The sequence below is a fragment of the Orcinus orca genome, chromosome 1, assembly GCF_937001465.1.
Source record: "Orcinus orca chromosome 1, mOrcOrc1.1, whole genome shotgun sequence".
Classification (NCBI taxonomy): Eukaryota; Metazoa; Chordata; class Mammalia; order Artiodactyla; family Delphinidae; genus Orcinus; species Orcinus orca.
Window position 1 is genome coordinate 204,142,393 of NC_064559.1, and position 17,623 is coordinate 204,160,015.

A 17,623-nucleotide genomic window follows, 5' to 3' on the forward strand; every position below is an offset into this window, starting at 1 on the left:
AACTGGAGAAAGCCCATGCACAGCAACGAAGACCCAACGCAGCCAAAAATAAATTAATTAATTAATAATTTTTTTAAAAAAAATTCTATTATCTTTGCTCCTGTGAGTAGAGAAAAAAATGACAGGTTTGGTCAGAGAAGGGTATCTGGAATCCTCTCCCTAGGCTGATGGCAGTGGAAGCAGAAACTGGGAAAGGACTGGAGGGAGGAGAGGGGTGAAGAGGCACTGAAAGGCTCGATTGCTCTTGCAGACCCCGACATCCGCTACTGTGTCTTGGCATCCCTGGATGAGCGCTTTGACGCACACCTGGCCCAGGCAGAGAACCTGCAGGCCCTGTTTGTGGCCCTGAATGACCAGGTGTTTGAGATCCGGGAGCTGGCCATCTGCACTGTGGGCCGGCTCAGCAGCATGAACCCAGCCTTCGTCATGCCCTTCCTGCGCAAGATGCTCATCCAGGTAAGGATGTGACGGTCACACCTCGCGGTAGTGGGGAATGCACGTTCATCGTGAGTGCTCTTTGGGGAATGAGAGTTGAGGAGGAGGAGGGGAGGGAAAAGAGTGAGATGCCTGGTAGAAGCCACATTTGGCTCCAAGGGCCCACGTGTTTTCCCGGCTTGGTAATTGCGATTCTAGTGCTTATCGCCTCATAAGCCTCTTGTCAGCGTGACTCGCAAGCTGACCTCTCCCGTGGCTCTGCCTTTTTCCTGGGAAGTCACCAGTGAGTCCGTTCCTTGCCCCTCTTCACTGCCTCTGCTGCAGATGGTGTCAGTCTGCCCAGCACCTCGCAATTCTTCCACTCCTGCTTCTGCTGATGTGAGGCCAGGCACAGAGGCCGAATACGGGAATGGCTCCAGCACTGTTTCTCGTCATCCTTGCCCCTGGTCTGTGGTCCCTGGCTGTCGTTCCTAAATAATGTGAGATGCCAAGCTAAGCTGCTTGGACTAGAGCCTCAGGTAGATGCGGGTTGGCATTGCTGCTAGAGCTGGTAGGATTTCCATTTTCTGCTGAAGCCTGTCTTCTAGTTCTTGTCTTCACCCGGCCGCGTAAGTCCTCTGGCTGAATTGTGAACGATGCACAGAGTCCAGTCCTTCCTGCCTCAAGTTATTTCCACCCACCTCTTCTGGGTCTCAGTGTGGCTCACCCGGTCATCTACTGTCCCCCGACTCCATCCTGTCCCCACCACACCCTCTGCTTCATGATCCTCCCCATGGTTTCTTTTGAAATAAACACTTTTCATAACATATAAAGAACTTAAACATAGAAAATTATTAATGTAACTTCTACCCTAAAGAAATGTCATTTATTCGCAGTCTATCATAATTAAAGTGACTGTGAGTTATATCATCAGTGAACAAATTAAAAGATTATACTTATGTTGGCACTTGTGTTTTTAGCCTAATGGTTCACTCCTTAACTGCTGGCCCGTGTTAGGAGTGCCTATCCTTTTAAGTCTTTGAAATAGCTAAAGTTTGGGGGAGGAAAAGAAATCATTGTTGAGCCTGCCAGCTCAAACCATGCTAAATAAGCTTGATAGAGATATATCTCCTAATGAGAATATCAGTACGTTCATCCAGACAACAGATGTTTTGAGCACCTTCTGTGTTCCAAATACGGCTGGGTTCTGGAAGCATGCCATTGAACAAGGCAGGCATGGGCTATGTCCTCAAGAAGCTTATAGTAAGCTATCAGGCTATCCGTTTTTCTGATACTGGAAAATGTGAAGCATCGTTAAATGAATTTACTATATACTGAACTTAGCCCTTGAAACTCCAGAATTTTATTTTATTTTATCTTTTCTGTTTTAACAGAATGCAGCAAATGTACAAACACTTTATTAGCAAAGGGAATGAATAAAACAAGTACAGCTTGGGAAAAAATTTTTAATAATTTTTCTTGTTTTTAAACTTTGATACAGATTTCCCCAAGTTGAATTGTACATTTTCATGCCTTGGTAAGGGACCTTACCTAAATGTGCTTTGGCCTTTTCTTGGCGTCTTGCTCATCTAGGTGGGCATTGGGTATTGTTATTAGAGTGCAGCGGCGCTCTTTGGCTCTGGAGTAAATTGGGGGCTGTTTGATCTGGTCCTGCGCTGTCCCAGAGAGTTGTGCTCTCCTCAATGGTACCCATTTCCCCGCAGACAGCCATCTCTTGAAGTTATGCTTCTGTTCTTAGTATCCTTCTCCATCCCCTCTCACTGCTGTATGCTGTGACCAGGTGAAAACAGACTGCCAAGGGGGTCCAGGAAGTGAGGATTATTAAATCAATAATGTGAGACAAAACATAACATTGAATTGGAGACGACTCCTTTGGGTAGCTGAGTTAACACGAGCTTTGTTTCTCACTTTTCCCACTGTGCAGAGATTTCGTTCTGGCAACTTCAGCTCTCCAGAAGTCTGTCTATATTAAGTTGTTTATGTCTGTGTCACCAGGAGCATAACGTGCTGATTTGCTGGTGTTTTCAGCGTGTCAGTTAGATCGCACATGTTATCTCTGTTCATTAAGGTCCAAGGGGATTCTATTGATATAATCCCTAACTGTTTGGGTTTATCTAGAGGTGCCCGAAACCACAACTGAGTATCAGTATTTCTTTCCACATCACAGCTGTTCTGACTAGTCTTTGATTCCATTGTCATTATTTATAGGCACTCTGAGTGATTTGCTGTCTGTACAGATATTTTTCTTGCAGAGAGCCTTTCCTTCATTCTTTTTTTTTTCAATTAATAAATTTATTTTATTTTTTGGCTGCGTTGGGTCTTCATTGCTGCACACGGGCTTTCTCTAGTTGAAGCGAGCGGGGGCTACTCTTCGTTGCGGTGCGCAGGCTTCTCATTGCGGTGGCTTCTCTTGCTGCGGAGTGCTGGCTCTAGACACGTGGGCTTCGGTAGTTGTGGCACGCGGGCTCTAGAGTGCAGGCTCAGTAGTTGTTGCTCACAGGCTTAGTTGCTCCACGGCATGTGGGATCTTCCTGGACCAGGGCTCGAACCCGTGTTCCCTGCATTGGCAGGCGGATTCTTAACCACTGAGCCACCAGGGAAGTCCCCCCTTCATTCTTTTTTTTTTTTTGCGGTTCGCGGGCCTCTCACTGTTGTGGCCTCTCCCATTGCGGAGCACAGGCTCCGGACGCGCAGGCTCAGCGGCCATGGCTCACGGGCCCAGCTGCTCCGCAGCATGTGGGATCTTCCTGGACTGGGGCACGAACCCGTGTCCTCTGCATCAGCAGGCTGACTCTCAACCACTGCGCCACCAGGGAAGCCCCCCCTTCATTCATTATTTTTGCAAAACCCTGCTCACAGCGAGCCCTGTTGGTTTTCTCCGTCTTCTGTGACTATCTACACTGTTAAAAGTTATGGTTTGCAGAGGGCTGAGGGACCTTGGAGTACTGTGACAGAAGGAGAAAGGGCCGGTTTCAAACAGCTTTTCCTCCGGTCACTGCTGTTTCCAGGACTGTTCTGTGAGCTGCAGAGATGGCCTTGCTTGTGGAGTATCTAGCAGCTCCTTGATCCGCAGTGAAGTTCTGGTTCCTTCCTCTAGTTCCGCGCCTCATTCTCACTTCAAACACACAGTCCCTCTCGAATTTCCTTTGCCGTATTCGTAGTAAGCCTTTCTTCCCTACAGATTTTGACAGAGCTGGAGCACAGCGGCATTGGAAGAGTCAAGGAACAGAGTGCCCGCATGCTGGGGCACCTGGTCTCCAATGCCCCCCGACTCATCCGCCCCTACATGGAGCCTATTCTGAAGGTAATTTGCAACAGACAGAGACTGGTTCTTTCTCTCTAGGATGTCTTGGGATGATGAGAGTGTTTTGGTGCTCACTGGTGCACTGAACAAAGTAGATAATTTCTTTGGTCCCAGGCTTGCAGACAAGGGCCACATCAAGCACCCTCAGTTCAAGAATGCCAGGAATCTCACCAGTTGCAGGAAAGGGCTCTCCTTCTAAGAGATAAGATATGGTGTTTCAAGCCCCTCATCCAATGTGCTTGGCGAGGAGAAGTAAGATAGTGGCATAAAGTAACTCCCCCAAAATGAAGAAAAAGTGAGCTTTAAAATCTGAGTCCACCTTCAAGTCTATGTTAGACTCATGTGAGGTGTTTCACAACTTACGTGAATCTGGGTGCATGATCACACAGGTGCAGTTTAGGGAAGGCATGGGAAATGTTTGTAGGTCATGGCACTTGCCAGCTCCCTCATACGTCAGATTTGTGTGCAGTATGGAGAAAGGCTTAAGAATCCACATTCCAGAGGAATCCTGGATTCATAAAGCCTTAGAAGTAATTTATCTATGACTGAGATGGTCTCTTGGGTGAATTGTACTTATGTGAAAAAAGTTTTCTAGTAGACTCTAACCAGCATTCATTTTCTCATACCTTCTTTCCATAGGCTTTAATTTTGAAACTGAAAGATCCAGACCCTGATCCAAACCCAGGTGTGATCAATAATGTCCTGGCTACAATAGGAGAGTTGGCTCAGGTAAGGGGACAACTGCTTTTTCCATAGGATGGGAAGAATTATTTCACCTCTAATGAAGTCAAAATACTTCTTAATGCCGTAATTTCTAATGCTGTCTACCACTTCCTTTTTCACTTTGTAGGTTAGTGGCCTAGAAATGAGGAAGTGGGTTGATGAACTTTTTATTATCATCATGGACATGCTCCAGGACTCCTCTCTGTTGGCCAAAAGGCAGGTGAGTACCACTACTTCGTGTTTGAGCAGGATCGGCCCCATGAGGCCAGGGACCTCGTCTCTCTCAGTCACCTTAGTGTGCCCAGCCAGTAATGCCTAGCCCTAGTAGGTACTTAGAAATATTTGTTAACTGAGTAAAAAGAAGAAAGACTTGGAGCTAGAATTAGCGTTCATCCTGACCCAGAGTCACTGTCAGTATCAGGGCTGACCAGTGCCATTTCCTCTAGACTGAAAAAAAAAAAAAAATGCAGGTCATCTATCAGAGCCCCGGCCCCTAAAGGGAAACAGAGAGTCTTGGCCTCTGGTTGTGGAGGGAAGCGGAGCTTCAGCTCACCCTCCCCCGGCCCTGGCTTCGCTTTAGTCATCGAGGTCATTAGATGACTAGACTGAAAGTAAGAACAACCTTAATTTCCTTTTGAGTCCGATTTCTCCTGTCAATCATCCAGGGTATAGAAGAACTATATACTTCCTGAGAAAGGCGGGACTGTTCTTTACCTTTGATCCAGCGATTGTTGTGTTGGTTTGTAGCCTTGTTTTTATGTCCCAGCTCTCAGGATTTTAGTTTATGGTTAGTGCCTTTACTGGGCATTCTTTTCTTGTAATAGCCTCTAACACTTTGTTATAACCATTTAATGAAGAGTACGGAGTATGCTTTCTTTTCTCTCTTACTGGTGCTACAAACCATGTGATCTTTTGCCTGTCCAGGTGGCTCTGTGGACCCTAGGACAGTTGGTGGCCAGCACTGGCTACGTGGTGGAGCCCTACAGGAAGTACCCCACATTGCTTGAGGTGCTGCTGAATTTCCTGAAGACTGAGCAGAACCAGGGTACACGGCGAGAGGTAGGAAACACCGCAGACTTGGTGTTTAAAAGACTTTGCTGGGAGAATGGAGAGACGTTTGCGTCATTAACATGCTGTGACAGTACTGATGAGACTTCCTGTCCCTCTCCGCTTTGTCCCTGTAGCTGGTCGTGGGATATGAATTGGGCATCATGGAACATGAGTATCCATGAGAGCTGCGGTAGTCAGGTGCTGTGATGAATGTTTTCTTTTCCCCTCCCCTTTCCCACGCAGGCTATCCGTGTGTTAGGGCTCTTGGGGGCCTTGGATCCCTACAAGCACAAAGTGAACATTGGCATGATCGACCAGTCCCGGGATGCTTCTGCTGTCAGCCTGTCAGAATCCAAGTCAAGTCAGGATTCCTGTAAGTTGAGGAGAACCTTGAGTGGCTGCCAAGTTCTTGCCTCACTAAGCCCCCACTGGCTGTGTTTAGAAAGAGCCTTGGGCTGGATAACTGTGAAATTATTACATATTGACTCACCTTGTGACTTTTGAGTGGAACGTCAGTAGTTTCCTCTTGAGTCACAGCAGGGGCGCTGCTTCCCAGTGTGTCCAGTCTTCCCGTTTGTCCAGGTTCTTTGTTAAAGGTCAACAGGCTATGTCTGTAGTCACTCTTAGGTGCTGAGGAGAGAGACGTGAATTATCACCCCATCACCCTTGTTCATCTGTCATTCTTTGTTAGTGCATCTTTGATGTTTTCTATTCCCATGGCACCCAAGGAGGAAGAGGGTAGAATGTATTCTCCCTGTTTTAATTGATAGGGAAATCTGAGGCTAAGGCTCAGAGGGCGTGGAAAAACTAGTAGCAATCAGGATCCAGGGCTCTTTCTTCCATCAAGTGGTCTAGCTGTAGAGTTCCTTTGTCTTTAGATAGTAGCCTAAGAGATTGGGCAGGGCGTGGGGATGCAGGTGAGTTTCCTAGGCTTAACTCAGTGTCCATCAGGGCAGGCGTATTTGTCAAAGTGTGAAAGTTCAGCAGTGGTTCTCCCATCTAGTTCAGCAAAATGTTATTTTCCCCAAATAAAATAATTTGTTTCTGAACTCTGTGGATGGGATCATACTGCTTCCAGTTTGTTCTTCTGTATATGAGAGAAGTGTGCCTGCAATGTTAATCCTGTCAGACCCACAGCCTTCGAGCAGAGCCTGAGCCACATCCTCCAGCGTTTCCTCCGTCCTCAGCAGTGCCAGTCATCCAGTCTCTTGGATGTTCTGGTTCTTAGCGTCCTTATTGTGCTGTTAAACCGCTACCTACCCCCATACCCTCCCCTCCCTCTCCCCCACCCTCCATACCCTCCCCTCCCTCTCCCCCACCCTCCATACCCTCCTCCGCCCCTCCCCCACCTTCCATACCCTCCTCCACCCCCAGTCCTTGAGATCCTTGTTGTTCAGGTCAGGTAGCATTTGTTGTTAACTTCTCTGAATTCCCTAGGGGGACCAAGCAGCTGCTGAACAGATGTTTGCCTAATTTAATCCCCTTTATATTCATTTGGTGGAGTAACTTTTTATTGATGGTTTCAGCTACTGAAGTTGTGAACTGGAATGGTAAGAAGCTAAATTAAACGTAGCAATTTAAAGAAAACCCGTCATGTACTGTGTTAGGCTTTTGTAGTTTAGATAATAGACAAGCCAAAAACTGCCCTTCATGGTGAGAGCCTATTCACTGGCTCCTAGTATACCCGGTATTCCCAGTGGTGTTAGAGTACAGCAGGGAGAGAGATGTGAATGCTGGTGACCCACAGGAGGTTTTTTTGTTTGTCAGTAACCACGCTTTGTCCAAAGTCAGAGTCATGTATAGCTCATGATCCTCACCTTTGTTTGGTCCTAGCTGACTACAGCACCAGTGAGATGCTGGTCAACATGGGGAACTTGCCTCTGGACGAGTTCTACCCAGCCGTGTCCATGGTGGCCCTGATGCGCATCTTCCGAGACCAGTCCCTCTCTCACCATCACACCATGGTCGTCCAGGCCATCACCTTCATCTTCAAGTCCCTGGGGCTCAAGTGTGTGCAGTTCCTGCCCCAGGTCATGCCCACATTCCTGAATGTCATTCGGGTTTGTGACGGGGCCATCCGGGAAGTAAGTGGGTAAACCCCCAACCCTTGCTCCTCCCTGCCCCGTGCCATGCCTGCGTGGGAAGTCCATCTGTGCCTCAGCTTCCTAATAATGTACTCTGCTTGCCGTTATGCCTAATGCCTTTCCTCCCCCAGAACTTCTAACACCTAAGTGTACAGGTATAATCAGTTCAGCTCAACTTCCTGTTTTATACCTCAAAATGGCTAAAAGATGAGTGGCTGGAGGGGAAGCGGGGGGACAGCATTGTTATTCTCCGTAATCTACTGTTCAGTCCAATAATCTGATGGAATATCCCACAGTGGATTTCTGGTGGTTTCGGCATGATTAGATTTAAGTCAAACGCTTAGTGGGAATACTACAGAGGTGCAGTAACAATGCTTCATAATGTCAGTTTGTCCAATTATTGTTGGTCCTGAGTTTGAGCACATGGTGAGGTTGGTATGTATCAGATCTCTCCATTGTAAAGTTACCTTTTTTCCTTAGCCATTAAGTAATGTGTGGGGTGATACGTTGAGACTGTGTGACTGTCCTATTCCCCAGCTACCTTTTACCCAATGATTTTAGCCACCATTGATGATCCTTGTTGGAATCAATTATCACGTTGGTTGCAAAGTAATGACTTTTTTTTTTTTTTAATTTATTTTTGGCTGTGTTGGATCTTCGTTGCTGCGTGTTGGCTTTTTCTAGTTGCGACGAGCGGGGGCTACTCTTTGTTGCAGTGTGCGTGCTTCTCATTGCAGTGGCTTCTCTTGTTGCGGAGCACAGGCTCTAGGCGCGTGGGCTTCAGTAGTTGTGGCACACAGGCTTCAGTAGTTGTGGCTCACGGGCTCTAGAGCGCAGGCTCAGTAGTTGTGGCTCACAGGCTTAGTTGCCCTGCGGCATGTGTGATCTTCCCCGACCAGGGATCGAACCCGTGTCCCCTGCATTGGCAGGTGGATTCTCAACCCTTGTGCCACCAGGGAAGCCCCTCCTTCTACTTTTAATAGCTGGCATTTTTCTGTAAAGAAGAATTTCCCCCTTTCCCTCCCTCTTTCTCTCTCTTGCTCGCTTTTTTTTTTTTTTTCTCTGAACCATAGAGTACGCACAGTGGTTCTGTGATTACCATACCTGTACCACTACCAACAGCGATCCTACTGAATACAGTTCAAGGTGGCTTTGCGGTTCCTACTGTTCTTAGAAAGTATTCCACAAGGTGTATGGTCAGAGTACTGCGTTTTAAAGATCCTGGAATTAAATATTTTTTCTTCTGTGATTACATATTCAATTTGATGTACATTCAGAGGAAATAGTATTTTTTTAGAAAGTATATTTTTTAATTTTCTGCCTGGAATATACAAGTGCATTTTATTTTTATATAATCAACCTCATTGAATTCTTACTAATTCTAATAATTTACCTGTAAATTTTCCCAGGTTTTCACTCTAGCTAATCATATAGTCTGCCGAACATAAAAAACAGTTTTGGCTTTTTTGTTTTGGTCGGTAAAGCAGTTGTTACTTTTCCTTAGTGCTTTCCTAGGACCTTCACTGCAGTGTTGATTAGACTCTGTAATAGTGGAAACCTTTAATCTTGTTCCTGATTTTAATGGGACTAGTGTTAAGATTTCATCACTAAGTATAATGTTTGCTGTAGGTTTTTTTTTTAATCTTTATTGGAATATAGTTGCTTTACAATATTGTATTATTTTCTACTGTACAGCAAAGTGAATCAGCTATATGTATACGTATATCCCCTCTATTTTGGATTTCCTTCCCATTTAGGTCACCAGAGAGCACTGAGTAGAGTTCCCTGTGCTATACAGTAGGTTCTCATTAGTTATCTGTTTTGGGTTTTTTTTTGCGGTACGCGGGCCTCTCACTGTTGTGGCCTCTCCCATTGTGGAGCACAGGCTCTGGACGCGCAGGCTCAGTGGCCATGGCTCACGGGCCCAGCCGCTCCGCGGCATGTGGGATCTTCCCGGACCTGGGCACGAACCCGTGTCCCCTGCATCGGCAGGCGGACTCTCAACCACTGCGCCACCAGGGAAGCCCCAAAATATATGTATTTTTGTATACATATAAATAGTATATGACCAGTATTAGTATTAACAATATGATTACTGAATGCAGTTCAAGGACTTTTGCAATTTGTTATTGTTTTTAAGATGTGTCTTGTTGGGGATATACACCAAAATACTGTGTTCAAAGTCACTTGAAATAATTTTTTGAGTGATTGTGCAACCAACTTGGTTTATAGTTAAACTCATTTGTTCCTATTTATTTTCAATTTTTAGAAATTTCTTGTGAGTTTTTGTAATTTAACTTTCATTCTAGTTATGTAAGACGTTAGCATAATTTAAGAGTCAAAACTATAAGATATATTCAGCAAAGACGAGCTTCCATCCCTATTCTTATACCTTGTTTCTTCCTTCCTCTATCATTTACTATTGCTGCTATAACAAATCACCACCAATTTAGTAACTTGAAACAACACAAATTGATTATCTTACAGCTCTTTAAGTCATAAGTCTGGCATAGATCATACTGAACTACAGTCAGGGAGCCATTAAGACTGTGTTCCTTTCTGGAGGCTCTAGGGGGAACCCCTTTCCTTGCTTTTTGTAGCTTCTAGAGGCTGCCTGCATTCTTTGGCCTCCTTCCTCCATCTTCAAAGTCAGCAACATTGTATCTCTTTGACTCTTTTTCCCTCAAATCTTTCTCTCTGAACATAACCAGAAAAGGTTCTCTGCTTTTAAGGACTCCTTAGATTGGGCCCACCCGGATAATCTCCCCATCTCAGCGTCCTGCTCCCTCATCACATCTTCAGAAGTCCCCTTTTGTCATGTAAAGTAATTTATTCACAGGTTCTAGGGATTAGGACATGGAGTTTTCGGTTACCGAAATCCTGCCTACCACACTTCCCCCTAAGCTAACCAGTTTTATCAGTTTTTAAATTTATCTTTTCAGTGTTTATTTTTGAAAATATAAGGAAATATATGTCCCCCACCTTCACTGTTGTGGCCTCTCCCATTGCGGAGCACAGGCTCTGGACGCGCAGGCTCAGTGGCCATGGCTCACGGGCCCAGCCGCTCCACGGCATGTGGGATCTTCCCAGACCTGGGCACGAACCCGTGTCCCCTGCATCGGCAGGCGGACTCTCAACCACTGCGCCACCAGGGAAGCCCCAAAATATATGTATTTTTGTATACATATAAATAGTATATGACCAGTATTAGTATTAACAATATGATTACTGAATGCAGTTCAAGGTCTTTTGTAATTTGTTATTGTTTTTAGGATGTGTCTTGTTGGGGATATACACCAAAATACTGTGTTCAAAGTCACCTGAAATAATTTTTTGAGTGATTGTGCAACCAACTTGGTTTACAACAGTGAACATAGTATAAACTTTCTGGATCTTACTTTTTTCCACTTTCACAGCAGCATATCCTGGAGTTCATGCCATAGCAGTATAGTGAGAATGTCTTCATTCCTTTAGAGGCAATTGGTACTTCATTGTGTGAACATGCCACAGCTATTTGACCAGTCCCTATTGATGACTGTGTTTTTCCAGTCTTTGATATTTAAAATAATCCTGCAATGAAAAGCTTTGTGTATACATCATTTTCACCTCTATTTCTTCTTGTACTTAAATGGCTTCACCTTTTACATTTAGATCTTTGAGCTCTTTGGAATATGTCCCAGTGTACAGTATGAGGAATGCATCCAATTTTATCTTTTTCACCCATAAAATTTGACTTGCATACCTTATTTAACAAAGTCTAAAATTAGTCATTGTCTCCATCCTTTCCCTGAACAATATACAAAACTTAGAATGACTGATCAAAGTATTATATCTCCCTACCTTCTTATGTTATTATCTAGTATCACTTTTTTTTAACTCCAAATTAAACATTACTGTTATTTTATGCAGACAGTGTTTATGTTTATCCCTTTTGCCACTTCATTACTGTCTCCCATCTCAGAGCTTCCTCCTAGGACCATTTTCCTTCTCGCTAAGGCAAATTCTTCTGAGCATCCATCAAAGTAAATGCTCTGTTTTTGTTTATCTGAAAAAAATCTTTATTTCACCCTCTTATAAAATCTTTATTTAGCTGAGAATACAATTCTGGGTTCTCCTTCAGCTGTAGATATTATCCCACTGTTTTCTGACTTCTTTTGTCGCTGTTGAGAAATTATGATTCCTTTTCATGTAATCTCCCTTTCCTCTATGGCTGTTTCAGACCTTCTCATGTTTTTGTTGTCCTGAAGTTGCACTGTTGTAAATCTAGGTATGCATTTCTCTTTCTTATCCTGATGGGGATTTGTGGGCTTTCTGAATATGAGGACTCCACCCTTCTATTTTTTCCTTCCAGAATTAGATTCAACATTTAGAGCTTCTCACTCTGTCCTTAATGTCTCTTAGTTTATTATCCTTGTTGTTCATCTTTGTCTCTCAGAGATGTATTCTGGATATGTCTTCACATCCATTTTCTATTCACTGATTCTTTAGCTATGTCTTTTTGACCAGTCATTGAGTTTTTAGTTCCTACTACATTTTTTTTTTTTTTTTTTTTGCGGTATGCGGGCCTCTCACTGTTGTGGCCTCTCCCGTTGCGGAGCACAGTCTCCGGACGCGCAGGCTCAGTGGCCATGGCTCGCAGGCCCAGCCGCTCCGCAGCATGTGGGATCTTCCCGGACCGGGGCACGAACCCGTGTCCCCTGCATCGGCAGGCGGACTCTCAACCACTGCGCCACCAGGGAAGCCCTCTTATTCCTTTAAGCATTTTAAACAGGTTTACTTTATATTCTCTATCCAGTAATTCCAATATACATAAGGTTTTTGATGAGTCTAATTCTGTTGTTTATTGTTTCTGCCGAGTCATACTCGCGGCAAGTCTGTAAGTCTGTCCTTATGTGTTTTACAATTTTGGATCATGCATCATATTCAGCTGGACTTCCCCTGGAGCAGTTAATACTGGAATATCTGCTCTGAAGTTACATCTCTCCAGAGAGGGCCTGCATTTGCTTCTACCAGGTTTTCTAGGAGAACTTTTAGTTAGTTTCTTGGCTTAGAGTTTCTCAGGCCACACAGGTAGTTAAAATAACCCCCTAAACTCAAATGAGAGTGGCCTGAAATTACAAACTCTTAGGAAGGCTTCTTTTTCCTACCTAGACCTCACATCAAGACTCACAGATTACTTTGTCTCCTTTGCCAGTGGACAGACTTGGGGGTAGGAGGTTTCACCATTTTTCTTGATATGTAGCTTTTTGAAGGTCTGGCTTTATGTGAAAGGTTTCAGTTCTGATAATCTAATAACAACATTTATCTTTTATGCATTCCTTTCAGGCTTTTCATAGCAAGGGGATTTAGGAGGGGATCTAACCCACCATATTTTCAGGAACAAAGCTACATGTTCTTTTAAAATACAAACGTTCAGGAGGGAAAAGAGAAAACAGCTTGTGAAAGAATCTAAGGGAGAAGAAATGAGGTGGCTGCTCGGGCGCCTGCCTGGGTGTATCCGCTGACCCTTACGAGTCAGCCACCAGAGAGGCTGCCCCATGGACGCCTCATATGAAGTGACAGCAGGGATCAGGAGGCTTTTGTCCTTTCGTCTCAAGGTTTCCCCTGACCAGCCGTCCCCGCTGCCCTGCTTTTCCTCCAGTTTAGATTTTCTACCTTCTTTCAGGTTCTGCATAACAAAAGTTTAACTCAAAAACCATTGTATTTTAGAGTCTCCTGTCCCTTGATCTCTGTAATATACTTTCGTAGGGACCATTTCACAAAAACCGTCAGCAGTGATTCTATGAGGAGGTGCCCAGGAGATAGGTAGGGATGGCTCTACCAAGTTGAACCTGTGTGCCATGTGAGACCAGCTTCTAAGCCCCTTAGAATCCACTGATATCCCTGTCCTTAGAAATTAGTCCAACTCTCTTTGAGCCCAGTCCTATGTGTCCTGTCAGTCTCACCTCTTCAGGTAATGAGTTCTATAAGTCCATTACTCACTATTTGAAACATACTTTTTATTTTTCCCCAACTTACCCAAGTTTTAAAATGTGGATAAGGGTGAAAATACATACGTACGAAATTATTCTTGTTAATGGAGGGCAGCAAAGGCATAGAGAGCTATAAAAATTGGGAGGGGGGTGAGGGGGAAAGGGAGGTTTACAATATGACTTGCAACCTGATATTGACATGTAGCACTATCTGAGGATCATAACAGAATAAAAACTACACCCTGAAGACATCTTTAACCTGGAAAGTAGTTGGGATTTCTCTTACCTAAGCCATCTTTATTCCCAACTTTATTTCGTGAATGGCATCTCTTAACAGTTGCAAGATACCAACCTAAATAGAATCTCCTAATCCTAGCCCTCCCTCAATTTGCTTGCTGTTTTGGTTCACAGTTTCTTTCTTTCTTTTTTTTAAAATTAATTTATTTTATTATTTATTTTTGGCTGCACTGGGTCTTCGTTGCTGCACACGGGCTCTCTAGTTGCGGCGAGCTGGGGCTACTCTTCGTTGCGGTGTGCGTGCTTCTCGTTGTGGTGGCTTCTCTTGTTGCGGAGCATGGGCTCTAGGCGCACGGGCTTTAGTAGTTGTGGCACACAGGCTCAGTAGTTGTGGCTCGTGGGCTCTAGAGCGCAGGCTCAGTAGTTGTGGTTCACGGGCTTAGTTGCTCCGCAGCATGTGGGATCTTCCTGGACCAGGGCTCGAACCCGTGTCCCCTGCATTGGCAGGCGGATGCTTAACCACTGCGCCACCAGGGAGGTCCCCACAGTTTCTTAGAGACACAATTAACTAATTAATTAAGACCTAATTAATTGAGTTAATTACTATAAGTGAACCACAATACCCATAATAGTTAGCTGTATTTATTTTAGAAAGTAAGTGGTAGTGAATTAAGACTGAATAAACAAAAGATACATCTACAGTTAATTAAAAATTTCACGTCCATTTTTAAGTTTTCAGTGACTCCAGAAATCCTTCAATGATAGATGATGTTCATTGGGCATTTAACAGTATTTGTGTCCCTGTTCTAGTGCTTTCCAGGTATTAGCCCAGTTAACTCTTACCACAAGCCTGTGAGACAAGAACTGTTATCTCCCATTTTCCCACAGAAGAGGCTGAGTGCAGAGAGATTAAATGAAGGTCACAAAGCTAGTAGGTAACAGAAACAGTTCAGAACAGCTAGTCTGGCCCCGAAGCCCCTGCTGAGCAGAAACTGCCTCACTGGTGAGTAAAGCCACTGACATATTTTTCAGCGCTCACCACCGTTACCACCGATGGTTTTAAGTCTCATTCTTTGAAGCTTATTCTCAGAAGAAAGGGTGGTGCAGAAACCGATTCCATAGTTGTCTTTATTCATTAGCGTGCACTTGGGGTAAGCCTGGGAGTTCTACATCCTTCGTGGTGCCAACTTGCTGACCTCTTCTCTGTTTCAGTTTCTGTTCCAGCAGCTGGGAATGTTGGTGTCCTTTGTGAAGAGCCACATCAGGCCTTACATGGATGAAATAGTCACACTCATGAGAGTGAGTAGAAATTAATGCTTTGGCCTGTTCCTCAGTGTTTGGGCCCAGGAGCATTCAGCAGCAGGTTTGGATGATGTGGACATTTTTTTCATGGGTCATCAAGAGACGTTATAACCTGAGGATAAAAAGTGGAACAGGGTATCCCACTGGATTATGAAAGGGGGTGGAGGGGCTCTCGCTACAGGCTCCCAGGTACAAGAGTTCAAGGTGTGAAATCTGAGGAGAAATCCTGAAGGAATTGTTCTGCCAGAAATAAACTGGAGTTCTTTGCCTCACACACAGCAAAGCAATTTCACTTTAACATCACAATAGTGCTTTACTGTTCTCACAAAAGCCCTCTTCCTTACTGCCTGTAAAACCATGGCCTTAAGAGAGGATTGGGGATTGGGTTTTCCTGGGGCCATTAAATACGATGGAGTGCTGTCAGGCTCTGAGGAAGAAGGTAATGCTTTTCCCTGCTACCTTCAAAAGCATAAATACCGCCTTCTGACTGTAATAGTGTTGTGGTTTTTTTAAATACATAAATTTATTTATTTATTTATGGCTGCACTGGGTCTTTGTTGCTGCTGTGCAAGCTCTCTCTAGTTGCAGCAAGCTGGGGCTACTCTTCATTGTGATGTGCGGACTTCTCATTGCAGTGGCTTCTCTTGTTGTGGAGCACAGGCTCTAGGCGTGACGGCTTCAGTAATTGTGGCACGCGGGCTCAGTAGTTGTGGCATGCGGGCTGTAGAGCACAGGCTCAGTAGTTGTGGCACACGGGCTTAGTTGCTCCATGGCATGTGGGATCTTCCCGGCCCAGGGCTCGAACCCGTGTCCCCTGCATTGGCAGGCAGATTCTTAACCACTGCACCACCAGGGAAGTCTCTGCAACAGTGTTTGAGAAGAGGCTCTCGTCCCAATTTTTTTTTTAAACATATTTATTGGAGTATAATTGCTTTACAATGATGTGTTAGTTTCTGCTTTATAACAAAGTGAATCAGTTATACATATGTTCCCATATCTCTTCCCTCTTGCGTCTCCCTCCCTCCCACCCTCCCTATCCCACCCCTCTAGGTGGTCACAAAGCACCTAGCTGATCTCCCTGTGCTATGCGGCTGCTTCCCACTAGCTCTCTATTTTACGTTTGGTAGTGTATATATGTCCATGCCACTCTCTCACTTTGTCACAGCCTACCCTTCCCCCCCCCACATCCTCAAGTCCATTCTCTAGTAGGTCTGTGTCTCCATTCCCGTCTTACCCCTAGGTTCTTCATGACATTTTTTTTTTTTTCTTAGATTCTATATATATGTGTTAGCATATGGTATTTGTTTTTCTCTTTCTGACTTACTTCACTCTGTATAACAGACTCTAGGTCCATCCACCTCACTACAAATAACTCAATTTCGTTTCTTTTTATGGCTGAGTAATATTGCATTGTATGTATGTGCCACATCTTCTTTATCCATTCATCTGTTGATGGACACTTAGGTTGCTTCCATGTCCTGGCTATTGTAAATAGTGCTACAATGAACATTTTGGTACATGACTCTTTTTGAATTATGGTTTTCTCAGGGTATATGCCCAGTAGTGGGATTGCTGGGTCATATGGTAGTTCTATTTGTAGTTTTATAAGGAACCTCCATACTGTTCTCCATAGTGGCTGTACCAATTCACATTCCCACCAGCAGTGCAAGACTGTTCCCTTTTCTCCACACCCTCTCCAGCATTTATTGTTTGTAGATTTTTTGATGATGGCCATTCTGATCGGTGTGAGATGATATCTCATTGTAGTTTTGATTTGCATTTCTCTAATGATTAATGATGTTGAGCATTCTTTCATGTGTTTGTTGGCAATCTGTATATCTTCTTTGGAGAAATGTCTATTTAAGTCTAGGTGCAAAGGACTCCCCATTGATGGCAGTATCATTTTTCTGTATTGGGAGTGGGAGGGTGCTTCCTACTGTTCTCTATAATTTCAGTGTCTCTGCTTAGGGAGATTGCTTTGCAGAGATGGCTGTGTCCTCAAAGAACTGGAAGACAGTTATTCCAGTGATTTTTGTTCTTCTACACCAGACCTTTGTAGTTAGCTTGGAAGAAGCAGCAGGACTAAAATGAAAGTGGCCGCCTTCAAAAATGGAACTTCCCCGAAAATGAGTCTCAGAGCTGAAAAACTCCTATATGTATAAATAAGCAAAAGCTGCTCTGTTCCCTGCCTCCTGCTACAGGGGCCTCTGTACAGGAAGAGTTAGGTAGGATGCTAAAGAGCCTGCGGGCGGTGTTAAGGGAGTTGGGGGTGGGGTGGGGAGGGAGGAAGCAGTGCACTCGGGGTTGAAGCTGAAGTAATCTGTGACTTATTCCCCAAAAATGACTTATGACAAAACATGTAGGGGTTTGAGGCTGGGAGCCTTACACCTGCAAAATACAGCTTTCATTTCCTCCAAGACAGAGAAGGTGCCAACAGGGCTCTTCTTTGGCTCTTGCTCCTGGGCATTTCAGTGAGCTCCTCCCAGGAGGGCTCGAGGCTTTGTGAACAGTGATCC

The 17,623-nt window shown here is 44.5% G+C and overlaps 1 protein-coding gene across 4 annotated transcripts in view; it reads left to right on the forward strand.

The window, feature by feature from the left end:
* Positions 1-17,623, forward strand: part of MTOR (mechanistic target of rapamycin kinase) — a 117,851-nt gene that overhangs the window by 17,656 nt on the left and 82,572 nt on the right. For 3 of the 4 annotated variants that reach the window (XM_049712406.1, XM_004272387.3, XM_049712409.1), the window contains exons 13-20: positions 251-456; positions 3,617-3,739; positions 4,379-4,468; positions 4,590-4,682; positions 5,387-5,521; positions 5,756-5,885; positions 7,346-7,596; positions 15,018-15,104. In XM_049712406.1, coding sequence (XP_049568363.1) covers positions 251-456; positions 3,617-3,739; positions 4,379-4,468; positions 4,590-4,682; positions 5,387-5,521; positions 5,756-5,885; positions 7,346-7,596; positions 15,018-15,104 — 1,115 coding nt within the window. The remainder of the gene's footprint in view (positions 1-250; positions 457-3,616; positions 3,740-4,378; positions 4,469-4,589; positions 4,683-5,386; positions 5,522-5,755; positions 5,886-7,345; positions 7,597-15,017; positions 15,105-17,623) is intronic. The other variant, XM_049712413.1, reaches the window with a different exon arrangement.